Raw genomic sequence first — 24,569 nt, 5'->3', positions numbered from 1 at the left:
ACACTCTTTGGCTGACATCAAGTATCAGGATGCACGTCACGAGACCGACACATAAGAACCATACAGCCCATGAGTCATACAGCCCACGAGTTACTCAGCTCACGAGTCTCACAGCCCATGAGTTCGACACTAAACAAACAAGGCCCACGAGACTGACACATTAGGCCCCGTGTTGTGTCGAAATCGTGGGCTGTTTTTAGCAAGGCAGTGTCGAATTCATGGGCCTTATTTATTGTCGAACTCGTGGGCTGTATGACTCGTGGGTGTTGGTCTCGTGGGATGATCCCAAGTATCATCGTACGTCTGACTAACTTGTGAGCAAGGGAAATACGGATGGACGTGCACGTTTCAACTTAGCCTTTTGCCGAGGCCCTCTCTCGCTCGGCTGGGCTCGCTTCGCTCGCCCGTTGTATCCGTCATAGCCGTCATACAGCAAGAAGGCTGTGACAAAAGGCTAGTTTCAATTCGGAACGGAATAGAAGAAGAAGAATGTGGAGCACCATCACACTGAAATGAGAGGAAGAATATTTACAGGTAAAAAATTATCTGTTGTCAAGATTTTTGTTGAGTTGTCCGATAATATTATCATACTTTTGATCTTCACTAAACAATGGATGATGACGATACCGACAGTTTCATCTCAAAAGATAACATATCGTTATTTCGACGAAACATCTTTCAAACTTAACTTACAAGACCAATGGTACAGTGCTACCTCCCAACAAGTGGGAAAATAAACATTTGAACCCGCTACAATGAACAAAGAAAAATACAAGATGGGTTCGTATATAGCACATCGCTTATTAGCACGCCAGTGTATGATTCTCCATTTTTAAAAATACACAAGAGTTTTGATCGTACTATACTCTATCGAAATCTTCCAGGACTCCGGAATCAACCATTTCTTTCATTCAAAGCAACACACGTGTTTCTCTCTCCCTCTCTTTCTCATTCTCTCTCTCACACACACATACTTTCTTTCTCTCTTACTCTTACTCTCTGTGCTCTCAATGTATCTCTAGATTTTTTGTTTGACAAAAGTCATGTCACGTGATTCACTTTTAACAAAACAAAATTATAATTATGTTTATCGTTAAGAACATGAAAATTACGTATGTCCTCATTCCTGTAATCGATACAGTCTCGAGAAAAGTTCATCAGTACATTGTACTGAATGCACCCAAGCCATTTCCAGTCAAGTGGTTATTATTCATGGAATCGTGCACTTTCACTGACATGCCTAGTGAACTAATAAGCGCCGTATCGATGGAGTGAGAGATACCAGCAACTTCTCAGAAGAATCGCACTTCCTGGTCGCTCTCGTTGGTGGCTGGCAAGCGGTAGGCGGGCAGCGAGATTTTGCGCGCTTTACTCCTGTCCTCCATTTTCAAGAAGCCCTTCTTCGGCCTACTCAGACGCAGATCGGCAACCACGTCTGCCACCACATCGTCAACAAAGCGAACGCGATGCTGATGTCCGTTGGTCGGGCTGGTGGACTTGATGACGTTGTTGTTGTTGTGCTTGGCCGGCGATACGGCGTCCGAGCCCATCTGGACGGTACAGCGGCGGCCATTTTGCCGCCGGCTGGACATGATCGGCGAGGGCGTCGCGCGCACGGACTCCGCCTCGCTACTGGTGTCGAGGCTGCTCACGTCGTCGCTCGACTTGGCGCTGCTGCTGTAGCGCTCCTCCTCCGACATAGCCGTCTCCCTGGTGTCGCCATGGAGACTGCTGATGAGTTTCTCGTTGGCCCGGTTGAGGGCGCTGATCTGCTTCTCCTGCCTGTGGACCAGCCGCTGCAGCTCGCGGATCTTGCGGTCCTTGTCGTCCATCTGCGTGAGGATCTCCTGCCGCTCCTTCTTCAAGCAGCCCTCGAAGTACATGAGGTCGGAGATGAGGTCGGTGAACTGGCGGTCCTTCTCCTGCGCCTGCGTCATCACTTTGTCCTCGCTCTCTTCGAGCTTAATTTTCCAGCCGGCCAAAAGTTGTCTGGTTCGCGTTTTTTGTAAGTCCATCTGATGGCCCATCTCACCAAGTGTTTGCTGGGCAGACGACAGTTTCTCCCTGAGAAGTTTCACCTCGTTTTCCAACTGCAAACAAAGAATGAAACATAAAACATACGATTAAAAAAGAGTTATCAAGAATGTTTGTCTCACAGCTATAAAGGTTCAAGCGCTTTTCGTTAAAAACATTTCAGGGTTGAGAGTTCGCGCGTAAAATTAGAGAGAGTACTAATTAATGTGACATTAATTCAGCAGCTAGCCTTTAAAACGAATAGGCAAGCACACACGCCAATAACAAACAAGAACCATTTTCCTTTTTCTAGTAAGTATACCGATACCCCTCGATCAAACATACATAATTTGTTTCATGTTTTAGCTTCGAACAAGCTATATCTTTAAAAGGAATATCGTATTCTTCATCGATGAAAGAAATTTTTAAAGAATATACATTTTTTGCTTGTATATGGATACCCCTCGATCAAGCATACATACTAATTACGATAAAGATTTATGTTTCTTGCTTTCCATATCGATACCACCTGATTATCTCCGTTGTACAACTTTAACTAGGAGATGTTGGAATATCTTTCAGTAAGAAATACGTTGATTGACAGGATATTCTATTTCCGAGACAAGTGCTAAAGTTGTATTCATCTGTGTAATGCTACAGAGCAAATGGCGCTACTCATAGTGTGTCCTGCATGACTAAACAACTTTCTATCCCCGTGGCGCCTCTCTAGCAGACCTTTGTGATCCAACACAACAAGGGGGAGATCGTTAGTGAAGAAACGGTCAGAGAATGGTCGATGTGTGAACTGAAATTAACGTGTCGGACGCCCGTGACACGGTGACCCATCCCCAGTTGAGATGGTGTTGACTGGACAAAGACCGTCTAAACAACAAGAGCACCACTGGGTGCTTCGTTTCCGAAGTTCGGTCAATGCGAGAGAACAAGACAAGGATCTTTTTCACTCATCGTGTAAAAGTAAAAACATTGAAAGAGAGGGGCAGAGATTGAACGTTAACAGAGACAAACAGGAAGAGATAGATAGATAGATAGATAGATAGATAGATAGATGGACGCGTAAGTCTGTAACCTCTTGGAATGAAAACAAAGAGAGAGCACCCGCGAAGAGCTGTTTTCAAGCAAAATTCTCGTACGGAGAATTAAATCCTCTTCCCAGTCGTTCAAAAACACATGCCTTGACAGTCTTCCCTTCCAAATCTTTGGTATTCTCTTGGAGGAGAATTAGCGATGTGGAAAGAAAGAGTTCATCACCGCAGCTTACACTTCAGCCCTCCGGTCTTGCACTCTGGTACAATCACTGGAAACGTCGGAGTTTCCTTGTGTATGGCCAATGAGAATTATGCCTTACATTGCTCGTCCTGATGCTTTTTGGTTGATTTTTTTTTTCGCATGTGTATTACCTTTTCCTTCAAACTGCTGTTTACAATTTCAGAACGATTAATATCCTTCGTAGTGGTGAATAACAATCAAAGAAAGAAAGAAAGAAAGAAAGAAAGAAAGAAAGAAAGAAAGAAAAAGAAGCACCGTAAACATTCATAGTATAACTGTAGAAATGTTGTGGTTGAATGGTTCGTTTTATTGTTGTTGTTGTTGTTGTTGTTGTTGTTTTCTACTGATTAAAATAGTCTAGGTCAGGTAATGACACATGGTTGAACTATTGTTTGCTACGATGAAAGCCCTGCATACATATCTAATTATTATTTGCAGTTCCATGTATAGATGGATTCAGAACGAACCAGTGAACAAACAAACAAAGACAACAATTTGAAGCTCTACTTCCGTGTACCTCATATACGTGACCTGCTACTCTTGACACCAGGAAATAGGTAGATGACAACTACAGTTGTATGAATTGGAATCCCGTAATTCACACGTGCAAGGTTATATATAAATAGTGTTTTTGATATCCGCTCTATCGTACGTCTGACGTTAGCCTGCTTATACAAATAGCGAGGCTGGTGTCTTTGACTTAAAAAGACAAAAGGTGATTTATATCTTTGAAGAAAACCTATATAGTAATGTATAAGCCACACTGACCACGCTTCAAGAAAACGAGGATAGATTTCAACATCGCATTAGGCTAAGTCATTTGCCCATCCAATACAAGTATCGAAATTTGATTTTGTTAGTGGAAAATGAGCAATGAAATTTGATTTTGAGACATTGTTTTCATGTGCAAGAGACAACGATGATAAACGAATAGATACAGAAATCAATCTTATCCCGTTAAGTGTAAAGAAAGTCCTGCCGAGAACCCTGTAATGCATGCGTGAAATCACTGTTAATCTCTTAAATATACATCTCACAAAAATTGAACTTGTAGAAAACATTCAAAGAAAGTTTTTGAATGATTTCATAGTCGATCTAGTAGAATGGGGCCACTCCACGACATCGACATCACGAGTTATACAGCCCACGAGTTCGACATTGAAAAAAAAAAAGGTCCATGAGTCATATAGCCCACGACTCTTCAACCCATGAATTCGATACTAGACAAATTAGGTCCATGAGTTCGACAGTGGGCAAGAGAGAGAGAGAGAGAGGGTGGGGGAGAGAAAACAAACAGCCCACGAGTTCGACGGTCTCGTGGGCCTCGTTTGCTTAGTGTCGAACTCATGGGCTTTATGATTCGTGGGTGTCGAACTCGTGACGTATACACCCAGCAGAATGACCATAACTTTAAGTTCCATGTTAACGAAACTATTCAAGGACATGCATTTGTGCTAAAACTTGTATTATTTTCAAGATTCTGTTATTAGTACATCATTCAGTTCATTCTTTTTCCCCAATATACATAAGTAATTCTGTTCAAAAATACAATCCGACACGAAGGCTACGTTCATCATCAGATGCATTCTTACTCCAAACACCCAGAGTAAAACATGGGTATGGTGATCGTGCTTTTTCCGTTATGGGACCAAAATTGTGGAATCAGTTACCTCTTCAGTTAAGGGAACTGTCATCTACAGAGTCATTCAAATCCAAACTTAAAACTTATCTGTTCCTTTCATACTGAGGACTGTAATTGCTGTATGTCATTAATATTGGATTAATATTGTATTTTTAATTGATATATGTTGTATTCTTTATTTGGCATATATTTGCTTTTGTTTACCTTTTTTTTTTCTTTGTTGAAATGTTTGAATATGTATATGCATGTAAATATATGATATTTTTTTCATTTTTGAAGCGCCATGAGCACTGAAAAGTGGACCTGTGCGCTATACAAGTAGCCACTATTATTATTATTATTATTATTATTATTATTCTTGAGGGACTTCTGTCCCACGCATGTACATACAGTCACAAATGAAGAACAAGACACAGTTCAGAAGTTCATAAGGGAAGTTTCCCTCAAAAAAAATCATGCGCTGCAGCAGTTTCCCATGTATATTTGCTGTGTAACACGAGCATAATGATATGGAGAATTTTGACATCTGTTCCTCCGTGGATGACTGAACCCGTCACTCGACTGAAGTCACGCTTTGATTGTAGAAATTCTTGCAGAACTTTTATTTGCAGACTCGACTAATCTACGATTCTGATACAGCGGCTGATTAAACACAAATCTAATTCCACATGGATATTCCAATAGACATTAGAAAGGAATTTGTTTGTAAACACATTATCTAAAATAAGGAAGAGAGAGAAAGAGAGAGAGGGGGGGGGGGGTCGGTCGGGAGAACCGACTGCATTCAAGAAAAAAGCTCTGACTGTGAACTTTCGTGGTCCACCACCCTCGTTTGCCTTCCGCATATTTCTTCCCTGAGGTGTCAATAGCGTTCATCAGTCGTACAAATTTGAGGATTAGATTAAACCAAAATGTTTTTTTCACGTCGCGCTCGATTTATGCCATTGTGATTTGTAAGTGCTGCTGTGGTTGGCATGATATACATCTGGTATACAATCATAATTTTATCCACTAAACTTGTCTCAACTTTATGATCACGACGAGAGAGATCGCCATTTCTAGCACAATCGCAGAGATGCATGCACAATCTCTATACAACATAGCAATGAATGCTTTAAAGCTATATTCTAATGATTGCCGACAAAAAGGCTCCCGATTTGTCGTTCCCGTATAATCCACTGCACTTGACTACGCCAAAAGAGGTTTAAACCGCCGTATGTCTTCCGTCTTTCATGCATAGACACACAAGAATCATCATAAATTCAACAGTATACTGATGAGAGTATTGAGAGTATGTTCTATCAAGGTGTGTGATACCTCCTTCATTCTATGTTACTGCGGCCTGCGCTCCCGCAAATATTGTCACTATTTGATTCACAGTGCATACCGGCTTGCTAAAACAGAACAAATCACCCCACCCTCACCTCAAACAAAATGAAAATGAAAAAAGAAAAAGAAAAAAGAATAAGCACAAGATGTTGACGAACAGAACCAACCAATCCATCGATTTCATAATATGCGGAGAGGCTCAATAAGGCATCATCAGTGGAAGTGAAACAGACATTGCAGGAAGTTAGGAATGTCTTTCGACCAACCATTAAGGTTCATCCTCTCTAAATTCAGGAAAGAGGACGGTAAAAAGGGTAATATAAGACTGTTATCGGGAGGGAGTGACCGAATGTGCCAGTCGAGACTGTACAACAAGTTCATCCCTCATAACACAGAACTACTATACTTTTTTTTGACACTCTGCGGAGCATTCAGCTTTTATAATTCGAGAATATAATATGATAACACGAATACATTGTGGTATTTATCCAGGGTAGATCCATTAGTGTTGTCATTGCTCTGTGCAGAGGGCCCAAGCTGCCATTGATATGTAAATTTATAGTATCATTGTCAAGTAACCGTTGATAAACCTGGCTCAAGACAATGTACAAAACACTTATACAGTAGTCCAATAGTGAAAGCACTGAGAGGGACTCAAACCCAGGTCTCTTTCTTTAACCTTCTGTTCGCTTTGAGTGTCAAATGGTACAGAAAATCATATAGCGTTGTACACACCGTCCATAGTCCCTGGCACCGAAAGGGATAAATCCGGAGTCTTTTCAATTGCACCATGCATGGTGCTCTATTAGAAGTAAAAGGTCGGTATATCTAACAGTCAAAGAATATGACGTCCCCGACCGCCCCTTCCCTCTCGTGAAGACATGTCCATAACGACATAACTTCAAAATACCCCCAGGATTACGTTCAGCCAATTAAAGAATCAGGAACACCCATCGTTCCCATATACGGTAATATAGGACAATGACAATGGACTTGCACGAAATGGCCCGCAAGACATCCTATTCAAGTTTCTGTGCCCAGGGTACAAACTATCCCATTTTTATGTGTTTTTCACTGTGTCTTTCTATGCATCATGGGTATGGTCGTGGGTGTGCAGTGATTATGACGACGGCAGTCAGCTTTTGTATACAGTGTTCTATAGATTATGACTTTTGTGCGGAACGGAAGATGCCATTATCCCGTCTCATCGCAGATCAGATACAGGTTTTTCGTTAATGGGAAGAATGCTACTTTTGTGTCCTCCTCACACGAGATTCACGTGTCTAGACGTCAAGCAATAAGTTGTCACATTTACCTCTTTTTCAGTCAATCCGACAGGCAGTCATTCTTTAGAGCGGAAGGGATCATAGAATATACAATGTAACGAATGATATTTGTAGAAGTCTATAAAAAAAAACGTCAGAGTGTCTGAGAGGTCGCATTACCTCTCGTCTAGCAAATCACTAAGTCACGTGATTGATTGTTGGATGATGGCTTGGTGGGGGTGGGGTCTCGACACGACATGAAGTCTATTGCATGGTGCACTGATGAGTCGGATCACCAACTTAAAAATGTCCTGAACATTTTGTGTACAAGCAGATGCAATTGACAGTGACAGAATGAAATGAATGGAGAGACAAAACTCATGCGATGAATTATCACATATTGAGCTTTGTTTAAATCAAAACATGAGCTTTACGGTATACTGTAAATTGATTCATATCTTGATTAGACGGTAGAAAGTTGCTGGTGCCCTTTTAGCATGTTAATAAAGTGTCGTGAACCTATTCGTCCGTCAAGGTATAGCCTCTTCAGTGATAGCACCGCTCTCTTTGAGGACCCTCCACTGTAATTACCCACTGCGGAAGTGCCAGTATCTAACGTCCTGGGTCAAGGGGATAATATTATGGTTACAACGCCTTGTCAAGTAAGGAAAAACACACTAGACATGGACGAATCGTCATGTGCGTGCATGTTAATATCCACAATTTCTTGACTTACATTGCCTGTGAATGCATTGCACTACTGCACATGCACAGACATTTCGGAGGATGAATAAACCCAGAAGAAAAAAAAAAAAGAAGAGAGAATCAGCTAAACGCAGTGCGAGAAATGGCTTGATCCGATTTGCTCTATTAAGAAAGTCCCATTACGCAGACGTCAGTAAGTATTTCGGCTTTTCATCTACTTTTCTGTCACGAAGATTTTCATGATTTAAATTGCACTCATCAAACGAGTAGGGCACTTACGTAATGCCCCTAGATGGACTATTGGTTCAGTTCTCGCAGGAAGGTGGGAAGACCCTGGTTGTCAAACTTCTTCCATACAACCTAGCTCCTACTTTGCCCCCCCCCCCATAATTTTGTTTCTGTTCTTGTACGATGCCACGTGTAATGTTGTTTTACGGAGGAATGTCGAGATGGGACGAAAACAGATATCAAACGGATAATCGTGTTTGAACATTGCCAAATTATCTCGATTATCGGTCAGCAAACAGAACGGGACACTGCAACACGTCTCCTTCCGCAGTTTGATAACGAACACACAACGCAAGGTGCAATCAAAGATTTCAACAGTCTAATACAGCATACAATAATTTCTGCTTAGCCAAAGTCCATTTTGTTATATCTCATACCAGTCTCACAGCGATAACAAAAGGACGGTGCTCAAACTATTCAGTATTGTTCAGAACTGTTCGGCCCTTAAAGTGCAAATAACACTCAACTTCTGCTCTGCTTGGGGATTTCCCTTTAGTCCCACATTCGTGCAATCTGTGTTGTATATTTAACACCATTATGATAGGGATTTGCGAGAAGAGACAATTCCCCACCTTGCTAATCACGCCGTCATGGTGTCATTGAAATGCTTCGATACCCCAGCAACTGCTGGCGTACAGGAACATCAAAACACTTGAACCTTTCAAAAGAAGGGCATGCAGAACACACCACAAATTTACGTTGGGCAATTAGGTGATCCTGCGGCTGATCATTCTAAGCATTAATGGTCTTGTTTATCGAGGGTCTAGCGCCTTTCCGTCCTACATGGGGACCCTGCCTTAATCATCATGTCAGTAATGTTAAAGTACCCAATCAAACGCCTTGGTCAAGAAGGACAAAGAGGGTGAAAAATATTCCATATTACGAGCACATCCCTAGGGGTGTGCTCGTCGGATAGAATTCGAACCAAAAACCCCATGTTTCACAGTCTAAAAGCTTATTCAACATACGACATTGTGTTTATACTGACCGTCGACTCTGCTATACATGTAGAACATCCTGCGTGAGAAAACATGTTGGCAATCTTATATGCGCCAGTGACTGATATGCCATATGAACTTTATGAGATATCATATTAATACAATTGCATGCCAACACTTTGTTACACCTAAAACGTGATATCCATAGTTCCGCTCCCTTCTGGAATGATGCCTGCACATGTTATCGAGATTGCACATTAAATACTCTCGAGTTTTCCCCCTTTGTTTAGGAATACTTTCTTTTCCTACAGTACCCTTCAAAGCAGGACCCCATCGCCTTATACAACAGATAAATAGGTTCTCATTATCAGTCAGGATTACAATTTACATTGAGTGGTGATAATGACGAACGGACTTTGTGAAAGACTTAGTAAGGTTGCGCATATACTCTGACAACGCAATCTCTTCTTGACCCGTTTTTACAAACTTCAACTAAAAAACAGAAATGAAACAAAGTATACTATAGTACCCAGAGTAGAGACGTCGGAGCACAACTTCTCGTGACCTACACTGGGCTGGGAACAAATCGATAAACGTTTGTACATGGTTGCATGGTGCCAACAGTGTATGTGAGCAAATATTATCAGACAAAACGGGCGCTCAAAATGAATAAACATGCATTAAGTGTGTACTTTATGGTACAAAGTACATAAATCATCTTGTACTTTAAAACGAATAAACATGCATTAAGTGTGTACTTAACGGTGCAAAGTACAAGAATTAAGAATTATACCTTGTAGAATATGACTTCGGCAAATGTTGAAATCATATGGTGACGGAAACATTCCCGTCGAACAAATATTGCATCCGGTGGATCGCAGTCACGCCCAATGCATGTTCTTGCAATCTGACGCTGAGTCTATATCCTCATGAATGGTTATGCTAACAATTCCTTCGTGCGTATAATCAGTTTGAATTCTCGAGGGTACTTTGTTTAGATATCTTTCGCTATGAAATAATTTGGAGAAAGCATTAGCACATAAAAATGCTCTGGCGCATGTATGCAAACACTATTGATTGTCTTTTCATTATATATTTGTTTTGACATTTTCACACATCGAGTGATGTGGATATCAGCAATTTGTTAAAGTCTCCCAATATTGAATCACCTTTTACCTTGGCATGCTTTTCTTCTAAAATACAGGAAGGCGAGGAAGCGGAATGGAAGGGGGTATATATGAATCGATAAAGACACAAAGTGATGGAAATGGAGCCGTCTGCATTGGAAGCGGTTCCATAGATTTGTACATCAACGCGCCTATTTCGTCTTTCTTCGATCCGCTGGATGTAAGACCGATCAGAAATACTATACCTCGCTAATCATAGCGAAAATTTTTACTATACTCCCCTGAGTCTATTATATCGGCCGGCCCAACGCCATCACCAACGTCGCGCGCTGCCGCAGCAATTCAATCCATTCAGTGTCGATCTGTATACCGATGATTTGACTTGTCTGTGTTCCTGACCTTGGAACGTGTCGAAGATGGCATATCGAGCTGCCAAGGGTTCTTTTCTTTTCTTTTCTATTTTCTTTTCGCAGAAACATCAAAGGCCTTTCTGAAGAATAACGCCACCTGTGTGCCACAGAGGCCAAACACTGCGGAAAATCAATGCTCTTGACGGCTTTGCTATAGCAAGGCTCCTTGGCTGTGGTCTAATGTGCCAACAAACCTTAGAAATGCGTGATTGGCGAATGTCACCACGCTTCGAACGAAGGTTTCATTGCATTGTTTTTCTAGAAACCTGGCTATTCCATGAGAAAAGAAGACTGATTTCAACTGTTAAAAAAGTTAGAAAATCACAATACACCAAAAGGGCGGTTAGCAAATCAATCAACAGACAATGATGGCTTGGAGAAGTGAACGCAGCGTAATCTCATGTAAAAAAAAAAAAAAAAAAGCAAGGAAAATGCTACTTACTGAGAGCAAGGCTTTTAAAATGAGTCTTACTTACTTTGATTAGGTTCTGTCCCAGATACATCTGTCTATTCCTTGCTCAACGAGCCACATCGTCCAATGTTCGATTGGTGGAATAAACTGCGTATATAGCGACTGATAAAATCCCAAAGTTTAAAAAGTCTGGTCAACTTAGTCGACGATGATTACAGATTATCATCCCCCAAGTGACAAGGTTGATTACAGAGAAGAAAAGCCATGGAATCTCGAGAAACGATTGCTGCCTGAACGCAGATAGTCGTACGGTGGAACACAAAGTCCGCATGCAGGTCCGTGCTTCTCGGGGGAATTCGGCGGAGTGATTCGTGCAACAAAAGAGCCGTCACATTTAAAACGAGAGCTCATCCGAGAACGCGAACAAGAAAGGAAGCGACAGGAGTGGAGATGAAAAAAAAGACAACAACAAGAGATAGAAAAAAAAAAGAACACACAAAATCGGTCCACGGTCAAACAATGAACAGCAAGTCAGCAATCCACCATCCCGTAGCGCCACGCTTCCATGACTCACAACAAAGCTCAATCCAAATACTTTTCAGTGGTTTTCGTTTTATTGTCGTCTGCGTCAATATCTGTGAGTCTAATGATTGTCCCGCGCTCACCCCCTGCCTGCTTTTCTCTCACACCCTCTCTCTCACTATCTTTCTCTCAAAGATAGAAGCGCCGATCTTCACAAGTTTTCGCTAACAATTAAAACTCGGGGAAAAGATTTAATCACAAGACTCGCTTAACTTCGTAGGTATTTCGCGCAATATTAACAAAATCCCAGGGGAGATAGCAACAGAGAAAGAAAGATCCACTGCTTGTCTGAAAAAAAGAGTACACATCCGTCGTTTCGAAGGGAAGATTTGTGTAGCTTCATGATTTGTCGAAATACCTCGTTGCTCGGCATTGGCTTGATAAGTTTGTTTGCTGCGAAAAGTTCAAAAGCGGACAAAAGAGCGAGTCTAACATACCAAAGTCTTGTGTGTTATACTTAGTACTGACTTTGGATGGACTTCGTCAAGGGCGTACGCGTACGAGTCCACACTCATAAAACACGCACACACACAATTTTGTCCTCGAATGTCTGACCACAGAAACAATGCATTCTCAATAGCGTACGTTCACGCTCACATACAAATACAGTGTAGTTTTTCTCCTCAGTTAAAAAAACCCCAACAACACCTAAATATGACGCGACTTTCAAGACCTTTTAATTTGCAAACACCCACTTTGATAACCTATCCATTCGTTTGGATACATCTATAAAGGTCATTAGCAGCGTGGCTATATTGATTTCTAAAATAGACCTGTAAAACAGACACCATGAAGTGACTTATTATAAGTGATTAATACAAAATGATTAAAGGAGACGCATTCGGGTGTGAATTTCTCTCTGATTTAGGCGTGATGGGCCTAAACGTACCAGTTGGAACACTTCTATGGTCACCATTCTGGGGGCTTTTTGTAAATTGTAAGCATGACTTGCTTGGATGTAAATCAGTTGCTGCGGTCGCTTTCGCAAACATACATGTTACCGTTATTTACATCTGGTTTGATCGCGGGCAGTGCAATCTTTAATCCGTTGATCTTTACCACTTATCATGGCGCACCTGCAGTGCATTCAAGTATTCCGAAACCCAACTACATTTCACACGACATCATCCCCGGTATAGACAAACTAATATTATGTAAGCGGTTTAAACAAGGATGAGTAATCATTAGTGTGTTCCGTCTTGACAGAGCAGCAGAAAAACACGATGAGTCCAGTCGTATGATTAATCAGATTACTCGGGTAATGGGGGGGGGGGGGGGGTGGGGAGGCGAGAGAAGTTCAGTTTTCAAAACAACCAGTAACAACTTTATAGTGGATTTATACCTGTGGTTAAGAGTTTTAACAAAGGGTGAGCCGTTAGTCACTCACCTTAAATAGCAAAGTATCCCCATGGAGCTAGAAGTAAGTGTGTTAACTCATCTTTAAACAATGTAGAATCCCCGTGACCCATTTTAGTAACGGGGAAGTGTTTTACCGCAGTGAGAGATATATAATGTCCCCGAGAGTTATTATCAGGTGTAAATTTTCCAGAGAGGGGCGCACCGGCGCGACCGTGCCCCCTTTATTCTTTATTAAAAACAAAATAAATAAAAATAAAAATGAAATGTAACCCGGAAGTGGCACCAGAAATATTTGTTGCCCCCTCCCCTTATTGAATTCCTGGATCAGCCCCTGGGAATGATTATTATCGCCAATACGTTGAAGAATACATTCATGTGATTGAGACGACGCCTGTTCCATCCTACCCCTAACATAAAGTGCAATGTTACACCATGAGCATTTTCATGGGTCGCCGAAACAGTGTTACACAATGACCTTGCATTATGCATACACTCGTTGTTTTCGATTCGAAGACGTCGCCGGTAAAATGCTGAAGTACAACGAGTGGCCTGAAAACTTGGTGATTATATTTACACGAGAATGACTATTACCTTCCGGTCGCTTTCAAGTGCAGAATATACATCCGAGATAAGGAGATGAAATTACTTTGAACGTACATAGTTCGAGCTTTATAGTCTTCTTTTTTCTAGACGTCCCTGACTTAAGTTGTTAGACTCGCACACAAAACCGTTTGTTTTCTTTCTTTTTTTGGCCCAGTATGATTTTGTCGCACGATTTTAAAGGAAGGGATAAACACTATAGTTAAACCAGATCGAGCAATATGCAGAATGCGAAGAATATGAAAATAATCTCACATTATTTTGGCATACAATATCTGATCTCAAATCGAATATTGAGACAATTTTCCCCAACGAAGATCTGGAAATAGCATCTACCTTGTTGTACAATTAATATCATATAATGGACATTCCTCTGGCTTTATCTATGTATCTATACTTTTGCTTAGAAAACACAACGATATCGTGAGAAAAAAGAAACTACAAAATGAAGGAAGACGTTATTCTGGGGTTGAATTGGTACCATGCGGTAGTTATTGGTAGTTTATCATCACCCTGTCCAGTTCAAAAACAACATTCCCAATCTCAACTCAACACATCACTGTAGTTTATTCGCCATTTCATGCGAATCGAGAAAATAGGGGTTAAACGAAAGGTTTTCCTGATATGCAAATTTCAGACTATCCACGATTTGGGAATGAATTGAATCCACGTCCTCCGCGAAAATAAAGTAATTCTATGACCACCCGCGTATCAATGCCTGCTGATGATCTGACCAACCGAAATACCAGGGCAATTCTTGTTCTGATATACTCCGGCCAACGCACAATCATTCATAGTATATACGGACCCATTTATGAAGGAGTTCGTTTGTTGTTAACAAATAAAAATAGTAATGATGTTTCGTCACTGAAAAGCCAGACAGTAAGGTCCGCGATTGTTCGAACGATCAGACTGAAAAAAAAAAAAAAAATGTGGACTACATTTAGACATACTTTTTTTCAACACGAGACTATACCCTCTCCCTCTCTCCACGCCCTTCTATCTTTCTAATATAACGACGACATCTTTTTCACATATTCTATATATGGACATACACATGTATGTTTGTGAGTATGTATGTGTAAACGTATGTATGTACTAGTATATGAATGTATTTGTGTGTTTGCATAGTGTTGATAGCAAAGCTACAACACAAAAATAAAAATATCCCAATATATATTGTGTTATAGCAAGGTCGTCTGAGCAGTATAGCTATTAGACTTTGTTTACTTTTTCACATAAAAAGCAATTTAGACCAGTGTTGTCCTCGTCCCAAAATTTGATGTGCAATAAAAACCCATCAAATGAAGTGAACCAAACGTTTCTTTTAAAGAAAATGATAATGATAGTAAAAAATGATAATGATCGAGGCACCGGAATATTGCGCTTGATTCACTTTCATGCATTCTTTATCTCCTAGAAGTCAAATAAGAAGCCTTGTTTACTTCCGAAACCATGCACAATGACACCAAAATGCACATGCAATATATGCATATATATATATATATATATATATATATATATATATATATATATATATATATATATATATATATATGTATATATATATATATATATATATATATATATATTTATGTGTATATATATATACATATGCATGCGTGTGTGTATGTGAAGTAGTACACAGGAATGGTATACTTTCGTTACTTATTGTGTCAAATATATGCGATTATTTTGTTACTTAAGTTTGTACAGCGGTACTAGTTTATAATATTGCATTTTTTATTGAATAGTAATTGATAAAGACCATTGAAAAAAGGTGTGTGTGTGTGTGTGGGGGGTGCGTTTGTTTGTGTGTGTGCTACCCGCGATACAAACGCAAACTGCCTAAAATTAATGCACATCGAGTGACAAAATCTTCTCCCTTTCTATCCAAGATATGAACTTAGTAAGTATTCGGCAAAAGACGCGTATTTGATGCGCTCAGGAGATCAACTTTCTCATACCAATCTTTGTTGCTGACAATAGTAAACCGCCTTTCCCCACTCTACATGTGAATTTTCTACAGTTTACTTTAGCTGGTGATCCAACCAGTATTCGAGCGGCAACGGAAAATAACTTAACGGTTGTTCTTTTCTTTCTTGCTCTATTCCTTTACATGGACCGCCAGTATACGCGCAACCAAGCCGTGACGTTTCCATGGTAACAGACACCGTTCTACATATTCGCCGTAATTTACACATTGCACAGGTGTTATGCATATGATAAATAATTTATCTCGCTGAGGTCGAAGCCGGCAGGCCACAAGGGCTCTGCTGAACAAAATTATGGTAACTTTGCAATTATCATACAGTAACGCTGCAATCAAGGGTTAACTTTAGTGAATGTATTGGCTTTGATTAGCTACAGTGGAATAGGGTTGTTATGGTATAGTTACCATCGATCGCAGAGTTAGTTTTATGCTACTGGGTCATGTTGATTATCACGTATCCAAGTTATGGCAAACTAAATATTTCCTCGTATTACAATGTCACATCTGTACAACGTCGGACTTCAGCTGGATTCACTCCATCGGAAAACAAATAAAATATACTCTATCAATAGATTTCAGTTTCTTTGCCTTTTTTTCTAATAGAACTGTCGTAAACGGGGTAAAAAAGCAATAAAAGGAGACCACTGTTGGCCCAGCTTCGCCTCATTTTCACTACTTTGATACATCAGCTTTAGATAAAAAAAACAAAAAAAACTATGTTCCTCTTCGATGCTATTCGCATAAAACTTGAGCGGTAACTTGGCATCACGCTTCGCTCATAAACACGCGATAATGCCACCATGAGCCATCTTATCCATTATGGTGTTCATTTTGCACCTGAGCGAGAGAAAAATATTTTCTTTTCCTTTCACGTTTCAGCGGTTTAGCAAAGATTGCCGTTTTTATTTGCCAGGTGCTGAGCTAGTAAAACGGAGGCTGCACATGTGGGTTGATTATTCTCTTATTTGAGGGGGGTGGGTGGAATCCTTGGTGGTTTCATGGCTATTTTGATAATGATAGATTGGTCCGAGACACGGGTAAAGCAACGTGACACGTAATGGAGCAAGTTTGTTATCATTTTATATTTCTTTTCTCTCTGTCTTAATACTTGAAAAACAAACACACTTCGAGCACAATTGAAATTTGTCACTAAAAGAAAAGGGTGAAAGGTGATTAACCTGAAGTAGACTATACTGATGTTTCCTCTTAAGAAAATGCAAATTGCATCAATCATGTCAATTACGGTGATAGTGCTTGGTAAAAATGTTTACAGGTAAAAGAAACAAACATGGAACTAAAGAGAAGGGCTGAATAAAAATACAAAAGGAAGAAAGATATAAGAAAGGAAAAGTGGCACCTGTATTTGAAGAAAGGAAGAGCAGAAATAGGCCTTGAAAAGGAGATGTCAAGAGAAAACAAACATTGTTCTCTATAGCTGGTGTCAATAATGCAACGATGTTAACATCAAAAGTACAGGAGAGCTGTAATCCATGCAAAAATGCAAGAAGAAGTATGTGTTTTGTGTATGTGTGTGGGGGGGGGGTGGGGGAGTTGACAATCTGAGAAATGCGTCTATTCGGTCTAGACTGGCATCATTATCGATCGCTGAAAACAGGGAATTGATCGATAGTAGAACTGATGACTTCACAATGCCCCCTTCTCTTTGGTGGTGGTGGTGATGTGAGTATAATACAGAAGAACGTCTTCTCCTCCAGACTCGATCCCGCGGAGTTTTTCGTTTCATTTACGATGTGAACTGAGCGTGAAGGAGCTAAAACCCTCTTAAATGGCGCTGATAGATTTCCGACACAATGGGAATCGAAAGAGATCTGTGCTTAATTCCTTCATTATGACGATTCGAACTCGTAGGAAAATAAAGCGGAGACGCTGAAATTCCCTCCCAAGACACTTAAAGGTGTATTAAGTACATTGCACCTTTGTATTTACGGAGTCTCCTTTCTCTGTGATACTTTTGTTCCTGCGTTAGAGTTCATCAAAAGGTGACGTTAGGCATCAGAACATGTCATCTGCAAAAATTCTTGTTGAAACTATAAGAGTTCAGCTGATGGAGAAGATGGTGAATGCGCTTAACTCTATTTTTATATATTTCCCTTTGGCGCCTTCCACTGCACTTGCCCTAATACGATTATCATTTTCGCTTTTATATTTTAGCTCCTGACGTAACGGTCTGACCATCTGATGTTACCAGCATATATAGATGGAATACGATCTAGCCTTGTTTTCACGAGATATCTATGCTTTCTGCAGCGAATTGATTTTTTTTTCTAGAGATTCCATGTAATATGATAATGGAAGTGAACGTACCAACGAATTGTTTGTACCAACGAATTGTTTATGCATTTACCACAGTGACGTAACAGTTATTTTTTTTTTTGTATCTCTGTTGATAATTTACCTGTATCTTTTTTACAATGTTATTTCTGTTCATCGCATTGTGGTACTGATTTTCTGACATCTGTGTATACGAATGTTTCATTGTACTTCCAATTATTTTGTTTGTTGGAAATGAAATAAATCAACTTGAACTTGAACGAATAAATAAACAAACAAATAAACAAAAGCAACAAACAAATTAGATTGAGGTGTCATTTGCATTTAAAGAAAGAAGTAAAAACATATACCCCGTAATAGAACTAAGGGCAAAGATGGTTTACAGTCTCTTTATCAATGCTATTAACATAGACTATGCATGTGTTTTTCTCTCGGTTCGAAAACACTGCCGTACGGCTAAAACTGTTTCGTGATTATAATAGCGTTGGAGTAGGCAACTTCAACAACATCAACAACAAAAGAGTAATTATTGTAGCTTACTTCAGTGTAAATGTAGTGAAATCGTTACAAGTCTAAAGACAAATTTGCATCAACTTTGCAGCATACTACATCGTAAAAAGAAATCAGTTTGGGTATTTCAAACTTCATTTTAACTGTACTGTCATTATCAGGTACCTCGGAGTCCAACGAATAACAGCTCTTGAAAGTTGCTAACTGTGTCTCAAAATGCTCTTGGAAGAGCTCAATGAGAATTTCAAGAAATGGGGGCAAATGATTTTTGTCCATGCCCTCTGACATGGATCTAATGGTTGCGCGTCCTTGCGTCCATCCGACCAGGTAAATGGACAATGGTACTTTTTTTTTGGTCTGAAAAGAAAGGAAGAATAAAAACAGCAATCCTGCGTGGCGCATTACAGTTACAGCTGTATTCTGCGGGCTTGGAATTCCAATCTCTAGCAACTTTGTCTATGAAGGCCATAGCTTTATATGTCGGATTAGAAATAAAAAAAAAAAAAGAACAATCGAGGACTGTACTGGGATGATTATTCTTCTTTTCTATAAGACCTGTGGTGTTAACTCCCCATTTCTATACAGGACGGCCGTCACAACCAGTCAGCTATTAAAATGTTTTCAATAGGGCACCATGCCTTTACACGCAGGGTGACACGTGTGGGGTATTTGCTTGATCCTTGCACCAAAAAAAAAAAAAAAAAAAAAAAAAAAAAAAACGACTCTCATTTCCCATGAACGAGGAAAAGATAGCATTGCACGTGGGTAAGCATGTGCAATAAGTATCTCTTTTTCTTTTCTGCCGATGTAAAACAAACATGCAAACATTCAATATGTACCCAGGTTCTCTCACCGTGAAAGCTATTTGATAAAACGTATGTGATCATGTTCTTCCAGCAGCCGAATTTCTCTTCATGGAAGCCTACTTATGTTTACTTTTTTTTTTTTAATCATCACCACATTTTTGATAAGAGTGATGAGTAAACAATATCAAGATTGAACGCATTGGCATGTTCATTCTTTTATTTTCGTTGGATCCATCTGTGGAAAAAAAAAAGTAGTGGCCTACTTGTGATAACTCCGTAAAAAAAAATCACTACACCATTTTTTTATAAGACTGAAGAGCAAACATCCATATCAAGACTTATGTTCATTTCGTTAGGTCCACAGCTTATATAATTATCACAAATGCTGTGGAAAAAAGTAGAGGCCTATACTTATGTCGATAACTCCTTTAAAAAATCATTATAGCAAAAAGTTCTTTTAGAATGATGAGTAAACCTTCGTATCAAGACTAAAACATTGACACGTTCATTCTTTTATTTTCCATTCATATTCAACCACTTAACTTGAGGTCACGATGTCTCGACCCCACAAAAGTCTACGATTCGTTTGCAGGCATTGTGTACTAATGTTCTTTTTACCATGACTATGAGAAGATGATATTTTTCAAGAGTTGTTGTTTTGGAGTTTGAATGATTCAGCAATGGTGACTCTGCAAAGAGGAAGGGTTTACGGATTGCTAAAATTATTGCCAATGTAATACAACATTTTCTCTTTTTAAAGCAAAAACCGATGCGAGACTTGCACGGCGGTTACGTTGTCTTATCAATTTGCCTTTGTAACCGATATCACCCTTTTTCCCCAAAAACTTAAAAAAGCCCCAGAAACATCCCGAACTTTCCATTTCGTTTACTTCAGATGGGAGCTTCCCTTTAAAGGAAAGATATAGGCCCTAATTGCTCTGACGGCAACATATTGACAGAAGTTGATACATTCAATCTAATTCGAATTAGTAGATCGATAGCATGTTTTGACCACTTCAATCAATCCGATATCGGTTGCATATTCTTGTAATCAGCTGACCACATCAGTCCTCAAGGACAGTTGCTTTGTTGTACAAAAGGGGAAAAATCGAAGGGAACTGCATGAAAAGACCCACCAAAGATTCCAAATCCCTCACACTGGGAGACGTTTTCTGACCACCGCCATAAATTCACGCTGGTACAGCAACTATCAGTCCGACCTCTGTTGGCCATCCGTCCGGATAAGCGATTCGGCCGGATATTGAAGAAACAATGTTTATGTACATACGAATGCATGTACCTGCCGAGCCAGTGGAACTAGGTAGCTAGCGTACACAGCAACATTGGCGTTATCTATGCTAGCCTCTGAATTATTGCTCGTTTTTTTTTAAGGAAATTGAAACATTTTAATGTATACGTCATATTTTTTTTTTCTGATGAGAATATTCAATTCAATTCAATTCAATGTTTTTATTTCATTTTCCGACAAAAAAGATATGAACATCACTTTTTTGATAACAGAAATTAAGGTGCGTAAAGTATAACATGAACGAATGTATATACAATGATTTTACCACCTTATAATGATTATACACTATCATATAACTCAAGTGATTAGAAGTAATTATACACTCACAGTATGCAAAATTCGAAAAATGGAGGGACCCACTAAGAAGACAAAGCTTGTAGAATGTGGGCCCCTCGGAGGAAAAACATCAGTTGAGAAAAAAAGTAATAGTCTGGAAGCCCACTAGAAAGATAGATCAACAAAAGCAGACAGATATACAAACAAATAAACATGAAATGAGACTGGAGTAGGAGTAACAATACAATGGAGAGTTGACTATGAGACGAGACAAAATGAGGCAAAGCTAACATAATAGAAAAGAACAGAACAGACAAATATCATAGGAACATCACAGTAGTTTTGTAGGAGTTTTAGTTGAGTTTGAAATCACTCTTTTATTCGTCTTCACTGCGTGACCACGTTCGGTTAAAGAGAAGTCCGCGTCCGGATAAGAAAATTTAATGACCAGAATGATAATCGAGGTCAGACGGCATTGTACAAAGAGAGAGAAAGAAAACATAAGTAGAGCAAAAGAGGGCGCTGTCCAGAATGCACCACTTGGTACAGCTGATCGACAGTTCGCCTTTGACGCGCGGGGACTATAGCACGATAATGATTTTATAACCAGCAACACTTTCATAGTTTCATCACCACTATTACGATTATTACTACCTGGTAATATAAACGAGAACAACCATGAATATAATAACATAGATTATAATGCTTATAAAAATAAATGGCATGAAGTTATAGACAAAGAGAAATGGGGGTTGGGGCGGGGCAGCTGGGGCCTATTTCTTTTTTTTTTTTTATAGATTATACGCTGACCCGATTCTTCGAAATTACGGCTTGTAGGGGCGGTAGTAAAGCATTGTGTCAGAAATTGAACACTGGCGTAAACGCATGTCAGGAAATTTAACTGACGTCAGAAGATGAAAGCGGGAGATTACTTGCGAGAATTTTTTTCTACATAACCTCTTTTCAAGAAGTGGCTTTAAAAATCGGGGGATCACTTTGATATTGATTTGAAGGGTTCGGACTTGCCCGTTTGCTTGTTTGTTTCAATTTTAATAGATCGCAACTTATGCACGCGCGACAATTTTTACTCTAAAATCTCCCCCTATTTTTCATACCACTTCCAATTGATTTCTATGGTTTTAGCTTTGGTTTTTGTTTTCGTCCAAGTACAAAGTTATCTTCCCCTCCAAGTCCTCATTTCCTCACATCTAGCAAAAGCCGTATGAGTCATATAGTCACTTTAAACAGACTTCTAATTAAGTCATGTTCCCTATTATGTACGAGGCTAATACTTCAAAAGCTTTGCAAGTCGTCTGTTTTGCTCAGCGGGAAGAGAGCGTTGGGTTTGTCCGACATTCCGCGTAACCCCTGACGACGCACTCAGCCTGGAATGCGGTATATACAGGGCGGGTCCTGTCGAAATAAGAATGTACTTTTTTTTGGCAACAGCGAGAACTAACAAGAACAAGGCGAAAAGAATAACACAGACGAAGAGTAAGTAGACTTTTCGCGAAGAACGAGAAAACAGGACGTGTAAGCCAGTGCGCAAACAGATTAAAAGAGGACGCGAAGGAAAACTAGCTGTGACTACGAGCTTGCTTTGGTAACAATCATAGCCCCGGTGACTCTCTCTTCCTGACTCTTCATTTTGCTCTGAATTACAGAAGACCCGTCCCGAGTAATATACGCATCAGTCATCGCAAGCAGTAATTATCTATTCGTAAAGAGAAAACTGAATTGCAAACATACACGCATGTACACACGCATACATCATACATACATGAATTGAATTACAGAATTGGTAAACATAACTGCTTTTCCCAAAATCGCTGACAAGACATACTTATCAGCACTGACTGGCAATGTCATAGAAAGCATATGTCTGAAATTATCAATTATGTAACCAGAACAAATTAAGAGTATAACATGCAGGAATTATACTGATGTCAGCCGTCAGCAAAGAAAACAAGTCGATACTGATAAGAAAAATAGAAACCTCTAAATGTATGTTGATCAATGCATGATCAATACAATGATGTAAGTTCTAATTCATCCAGATAATATTCAATTAAGAACGACGTGTTTATTTATTTTTTTTTTCTGCCACCGATTCAGAATATGTGCTGATGGAGCGTCCAGGGCCCAGTCTTATAAAACTTGTGATAGAAATCAATCAATCAATCAATCACAAATCTCTTGAAAGCTGCAATCAATCGCAACCTGTGATTGATTGATTGCAGTTCTCCGTCTTAATTTCAATCATAACTTTTTTTATAAGATGGATTTCCATTCAATCGTAAAGTTGCGATTGATTTGAATCAATCACAAGTCTTTATAAGACGGGGCCCAGGAGAGAACGTGAAACCGTTCTCGGAATTAAACAGTAAGTCTAGATGCACCGATCTAATCATGTCATCAATGCACGCTCACTCGGTAAGCGAAGGTATTAATGCTTGAGGTATTACCCAGACCAGTGGTCCTGCCTCCCGAAAGATCATAATAAATTATATTGGTCTTACGCAAACTAATGAAATGCTACCAAACATCCATGCCTAAGAGAGGATGTCTAAACCAAGCAAGACATTTGCCCGATGTGTGTCACGGCAAACACCGAGCACGTAATCAGAAAATAATGATTACGCTCTTACCTGCATCCATATCTCACGTATGGTAGAACTGTTGCAATCAGAGAACAAAAATCACGTTAGAAGTTGTAAATATTTTGCTGAGAGGGCACTTTGGGGGAAGAAAACGATACGAGCGAATCGACGTCGAAACACGGAGTGAAGTGCAGTTTACAATCGTCAACGAGGATAAGAAGACGCCTCTGAAGAGACACTAACATATATATACAGAAAAACGGGTAGGGTCATGTCTACTGGGAGAAAGTCAAACGCGACATGCTCATAAATATATGGCACTGGCCACGAGCCAGAGAAGCACGTTGCATTGGTAACGAAGTGTACAAGTCCCAGAATCACAGTTTGTCGTATAGGTTTTTATGACATCAGTTTCCTTCTACTCCAGTAGATCGCTTTGGTTTCATGTTACCTGCTGTACAACAAATGAAAAAGAAAGAAACCAAACTAAACAAAATAAGGGGGAAGAAATGGGGGCTTTCATGTAGCATACCAGGAACAACCAGTCCTTTTGAACGTTCGCTAAGGGGAGGGAAAAAACAGGACGACTGATTTCAGATATCAGATGTCACCAATGAAATAAAGTTGACCCCAACAAGGATGTAAATAGTACGGGACCTTCTGTGATAAAACACCTTTGACGCCAGCCCGATGCTCGACTACCAGCAGGTAATAAAAGTCATCTACGTCTCACCCGTCATCATAATGGATCTCCAAACACTCGTACCCATATCACTCTGAGTCTTACACATCTCACGCGGAATGAGAGCAGAGAATCTACTTTCAC

General features: G+C 39.8%; 1 protein-coding gene across 2 annotated transcripts in view; it reads right to left on the bottom strand.

Moving 5' to 3' along the window:
* Positions 1-1,292: 1,292 nt before the first annotated feature.
* LOC140241284 (uncharacterized) overlaps positions 1,293-24,569 on the bottom strand; it is a 40,329-nt gene continuing 17,052 nt past the window's right edge. The window contains exons 1-2 of one of the 2 annotated variants that reach the window (XM_072321034.1): positions 11,481-11,602; positions 1,293-2,090 (exon numbers count right to left, since the gene is read on the bottom strand). In XM_072321034.1, the coding sequence (XP_072177135.1) occupies positions 1,293-2,090; positions 11,481-11,507 (825 nt within the window). In that variant the 5' untranslated portion in view covers positions 11,508-11,602. Of the gene's footprint in view, positions 2,091-11,480; positions 11,603-24,569 lie in introns of those variants that run through there. The other variant, XM_072321033.1, reaches the window with a different exon arrangement.

The sequence above is a fragment of the Diadema setosum genome, chromosome 17, assembly GCF_964275005.1.
Source record: "Diadema setosum chromosome 17, eeDiaSeto1, whole genome shotgun sequence".
Taxonomy (NCBI): domain Eukaryota; kingdom Metazoa; phylum Echinodermata; class Echinoidea; order Diadematoida; family Diadematidae; genus Diadema; species Diadema setosum.
This window is presented reverse-complemented; position numbering and strand designations above follow the sequence as displayed.